Raw genomic sequence first — 4,817 nt, 5'->3', positions numbered from 1 at the left:
ACTTCCCTTCTTACATATCAACCCCTACAGGGCCCTGCTCCCTTAAGTTTCAGAGGAAGCCAAGACCAACCACCTTGTCCCCAGTCCAGAAGAGTGAGGCCTCACTCCGGCTGCCATGCTGGACTCTCCTGGAGTGGACCCGGGTGTCTCCCTTTCCTCCTATTTGCTTCTCTCCAGGGAAACTCTTACATATGGAGACTTGAGGTTCGAGAAACCCTCACTTATAACAGTCTGTTCAAATAGGGTTGGGAAATTGTTTCAAAGCAGCTTGTCCTGCGACTATGTTGACTCCAGACGTCAAGCCTTCAGGATGGTGACAGAGAAAGTTCTGGGTGGTTTAAGTTTGTACTATTGTGCTGAAGCTGTCCAGGAAAAGAACACACCCTTTCTTTGTGCTCATGTTTTTCCTTCTATTTTGAGTATCCTCGGTCACTCCTCACCAAGTCCCCCAGGCGAGCTATTTTAAGACCCCACCACCCTCTTGATACAGTCTCCCTCTATGTTGTCTGTGGGTTGCCTGCCTGGAGCTCTCTTAGGGGCGGGCTGTTACGTAGGTTTTTTTCTTGCTGTTCAGAGAAAACTCATACAGGGAAGGAAATCATCCTTTTTGTTCATAAGTATATGGGGGAAGCAAGTAACAAGGCTTTGTTTAGAACAGCGGTTCTCAATCTGTGGGTCACAACCCCTTTGGGTTCAAAGGACCCTTTCCCTGGTGCCCCATCTCAGGTATCCTGCATATCAGATTATTTTTACATTACAATTCATAACAGTAGCAAAATTACAATTATGAAATTGCAACAAAATCAATTTCTGATTGGGTGTCAGTCACCACATGAGGAAGTGTATTAAAGGGTTGCAACGTTAGGAAAGTTGGGAATGACTGGCCTAGTGTTTTCTTCAGAAAGTTTCGTGGCTGCATGGAGGACGATAATGGAGACTGCGGGTAGAAGTGGGAGTAGGGGGGAGAGGGGGTAGGGGGGAGAGGGGGTAGGGGGGAGAGGGGGGAAGCGGGGGGGGGGGCTGCTGCTCGATTTGGAGCTAACGCTGTCGCTTTAGTTATTTGAGGTACAGCTTAGGAGCGTGTGGGCCACACCTCACTGCTTGTGGTCACAGGAATTGGGGGGCTGATGGCTGCTTGGGTACCATGTCGTGAGCCAGCTTCACAGCTGCACGGTGATACGGGGCTCAAAGGAGAGAAGACGCCAGGCATTTGTCTGTATCAAGGAGCAAGGTTGCTTTTCATCCTTTGTCAAGCTCAGCTGTTGCCACAGAGCCTGCTTCTCTGTTCGTCACCACCCGTAAGAAGGTCTGCTCTCCGCTAAGTGACATCAAGAAGCACTGCTATCCTCCCGCCTTTGTCTTCTGAAGACACATTCTGCGTCTGGAATCCAGTTTTAGCCCGGAGGGTTGGGTCCTGAGGTCTGTGTTATCTCTTGAGATGTGGCAGGTGGCCATGTAAATCCACCTCATATTTACATGTAGTATTATGTTCCTCTTTTGATGCCAGAGGATTTACTTATACGTGCATTGACTTCTGGCTTACACTCTTGGAATGTATTATTTATATATATGGCATGTGTATTTTAGGGGAAATATGACAGTAATTAGCACTCAGAAAAAGAACGTATGTAGCAGAAAATAATAAAAAAGCTACCACACTACTGTAGACAGGTAGGCTGGCCGGCCTGTTCTCATCCCGGCAGACTCTCCGACTGGGTGCTCCAAAATCTCTCCACCTGACTCGCTAAGTTCCCATGGCGGGTTGTTGCCACGCCAGCCCCACACATCCCAATTCCTACAGCTAGCTGGGGTGCACTTCCCAAAAACCCACGCTCTGCTGCCCTAGCATTCTCTCTGGAACCCAGCTGAGTCGCCGGGAAGGAAACAATCACACAATCTTAGTTTAGAATCAACAGGTAACACAATTGCTGGGCACAGCGACTAGCATCCTAATTTGTAAGTCATTCTATGTTAAATCCTCTGGTGGCGAATCCGGGCAGATCTGCCATCTAAACTGGGTGGTAGGTGGTGGGTGGTGGGTGGGTGGGGTGTTCTTGTTCGCTACATGTTGCCCCCCAAGCTCTTCTGGTCCAAAAGCAAGTCACCCTTTCCTGCCTCTTCTCTCCCAGTGATTGGTCCCCTGAAATCTTTACTTATTAAAGGAAAGTTCTGCCACAAACACACAGAGTTTTAAAAACTTATTTTATGTGTATGGTATCTTGTCTACAGGTATGTCTATGCACCAAATGCATGCCTGGTGCCCAGGGAAGCCGGAAGAAGGCATCATATACCCAGAACTGGAGTTATAGATGGCCGTGAACTGCCTTGTGGGTGTTGGGAACTGAAACCTGGTCCTCTGGAAGAGTAGAAAAAACTCCTCCTAAAGCCTCTCTTCAGCTCCACACGTGGAGTTTTATAACAGACACAGACCAACGATTATTCAAATGCAGACATTCTAACAGGGTATGGTACTAAAATCGGAACTAGCAACTCCTGTAGCCACTCCCATTGTAGCTGGAACAGATTCCCACAATCCTTTAGAACAACATCAATCAATTTTACAGTTTTGGAGTCGAGACTGGTTTGAAATGGGCATTAGAATCCTAAGTGGAAGATGCCTGCAAGGTTGTGTTGCTTCTGGAGGGTTAGGAGAACCTTCCCCTGCCTTTTACAGCTTCTAGACACAGCTCCTATTCCCTGACCCCTGAGCACATCCTCTTTGAAAGCAGTCATCATGCCCCGCTGGCCTTGGTTCCATCCCCATGTTCCCTTCTCTGCCCTGACTTCCTGTCTCTCTCTGTCTCTCAAGAAGAGCCCTGTGATTGCATAGGCCCCAGGCTTAGCCCACTTTGAGCTCCTTAACCCCACCTGCAACCCTTTCAGCTCTGTATGGTAACGCAGGCTCTGGGAGGTAGGCCGCAGACTTCCGGTAGAGACACAGTGGAAGAGCTGTGGAATTTGCAATTAATATATTAGCCGATGTCTAGAGTTACGTGCTTAAAACAACTTCCAGAAGTTTTATGATAACTTTTCAGAATAATTTGAACTTGTTTTGCTTTTGTTTTGTTTTTAGAGACAGGACTTCTCTGTGAAGCCCTGAAACTTGCTAGGTAGACGAGGCTGGCCTTGAATTTACAGAGCTCCACTTGCTGGAAGGCTGGGATTAAAGGCGTGCACCTTCGCCGCCCAGTTGATGGAAGAGGACTTTTTTGGTCCGGGGGTCATGGGTCAGATACGGCCCCAGCTTTATTTGACCTTCTTCTTGGGGCTCAGGTTGTTGGTATGGCCACACTTCTTGTGTCAGTTGACTGCACGGGGGTGCAGCGCTTGCTGCAGATTATCTTGTCATAGTTGTGCTTCTGGGCAAGCTGATGAAGGGGCGGCTCGATGCTGCCACCGCGCAGGCGCAGCACCAGGTGTAAGGTGGACTCTTCCGGACGTTGGGCAGGGTGCGGCCATCCTCCAGCTGCTTGCAGCCTCCGCGGGTCAGGTGGAATGCCTTCCTTTTCTTGGATCTTGGCCTTGACGTTCTCTCTGGTGTCCCCGGGCTCGACCTCAAGAGCGATGGCCTTGGCCGTCAAGGTCTTCATGGAGCTCTGCATGTTGGGGTTGGCCGCTCGGCAGTCTTGTTGAAGAGAAGGAAGACAGCTCAGCTTGAACTTTTACCATAGCTGGGGAAAGGTCCCCTGATGTCTGCCGCCGGCCTTCTCCTGTCAGAGTACAGCGTTCCAGATTTAGTTTTTGTTTAGGTTTTCTTCCTTTTTTAATGTGTTTGGGTGTTTTACTTGCATATTTGTCTGTGCACCGTGTGTACCTGTTGCCTACAGAGGCCAGAAGAGGGCATTGGATCCCCTGGGACTGGAGTTATAAAGGGTTGTGAACTACTATGTGGCTACTGGGAATCAAACCCGGGTCACAGTAAGAGCAGCCAGTGTTTTTTTTGGTTCTTTTTTTCGCAGCTGGGGACCGAACCCAGGGCCTTGCGTTTCCTAGGCAAGCGCTCTACCACTGAGCTAAATCCCCAACCCCGCAGCCAGTGTTCTTAATAGCTACGACATAGTGCGGTGGTGGCACACACCTTTAATCTCAGCACTTGGGAGGCAGAGGCAGGCAGATCTCTGAGTTCAAAGTTAGCCTGGTCTACAGAGGGAGTTCTAGGACAGCCAGAGCTACACAGAAACCTTGTCTTAGAAAAAAAAACCCCCCCCCCAAAAGCCTCAGCTAAGCCATCTCTCCAGTCCCCTGTTGGCCTTTTACTCTAGCCAAGCCACACACATTTCTAGGTTCTAGTTTTAAATGTACGTCCTAAACCAGCCCTTTAAAAGATAAAAGTCTAAAGACTGTGATTTGCTCTATAGTGTTCAGAAGATTGTCTAGTTGCACTTAATTAGAGAGAGGTGGGTAAGGCCAATAGAAACAGTAAAGCAGCAGCTTCTGAAGTGGAGGCAGGGGGTGATCACAGCTAACGGATGCGTCTCAAGGTCCTGTGAGCAGGAACTTGCACCTGCTCAGTTGCACTAGTGAGTAACAGAGTATGAAATAGGGTGAATTCGCACCTGCCTGTAATCCCAGCAAAGGAGGGCAAATACAGGAAGATCAAGAATTTAAGGGGAGCCTTGGCTACCTAGTGAGCCAGCCTGAGCTACACGAGACCCTGCTTTTTTTTTTTTTAAGTGGCGGATGGAGCTGGAGAGCTGTCCTATTGGTTAAGAGCCCTGAAGGCTCTTCCTGAGGATTCATGTTCAGTTTCTAGGAACTGCACGACAGATCACAGCCGGCTCTACTTCCATTTCCAGACGGTCCAACCCTTCCTCTGG

General features: G+C 49.0%; 1 protein-coding gene across 1 annotated transcript; it reads right to left on the bottom strand.

Moving 5' to 3' along the window:
- Window positions 1–3,246: 3,246 nt before the first annotated feature.
- LOC116895409 (ubiquitin-60S ribosomal protein L40-like) lies at window positions 3,247–3,602 on the bottom strand. Its single transcript, XM_032896692.1, is given in 2 exon segments — window positions 3,247–3,326; window positions 3,329–3,602. Coding segments are annotated over 2 exon segments (354 nt in total).
- Between the last annotated feature and the right edge of the window lie 1,215 nt (window positions 3,603–4,817).

Source organism: Rattus rattus, chromosome 3 (genome assembly GCF_011064425.1).
Source record: "Rattus rattus isolate New Zealand chromosome 3, Rrattus_CSIRO_v1, whole genome shotgun sequence".
Taxonomy (NCBI): Eukaryota; Metazoa; Chordata; class Mammalia; order Rodentia; family Muridae; genus Rattus; species Rattus rattus.
This window is presented reverse-complemented; position numbering and strand designations above follow the sequence as displayed.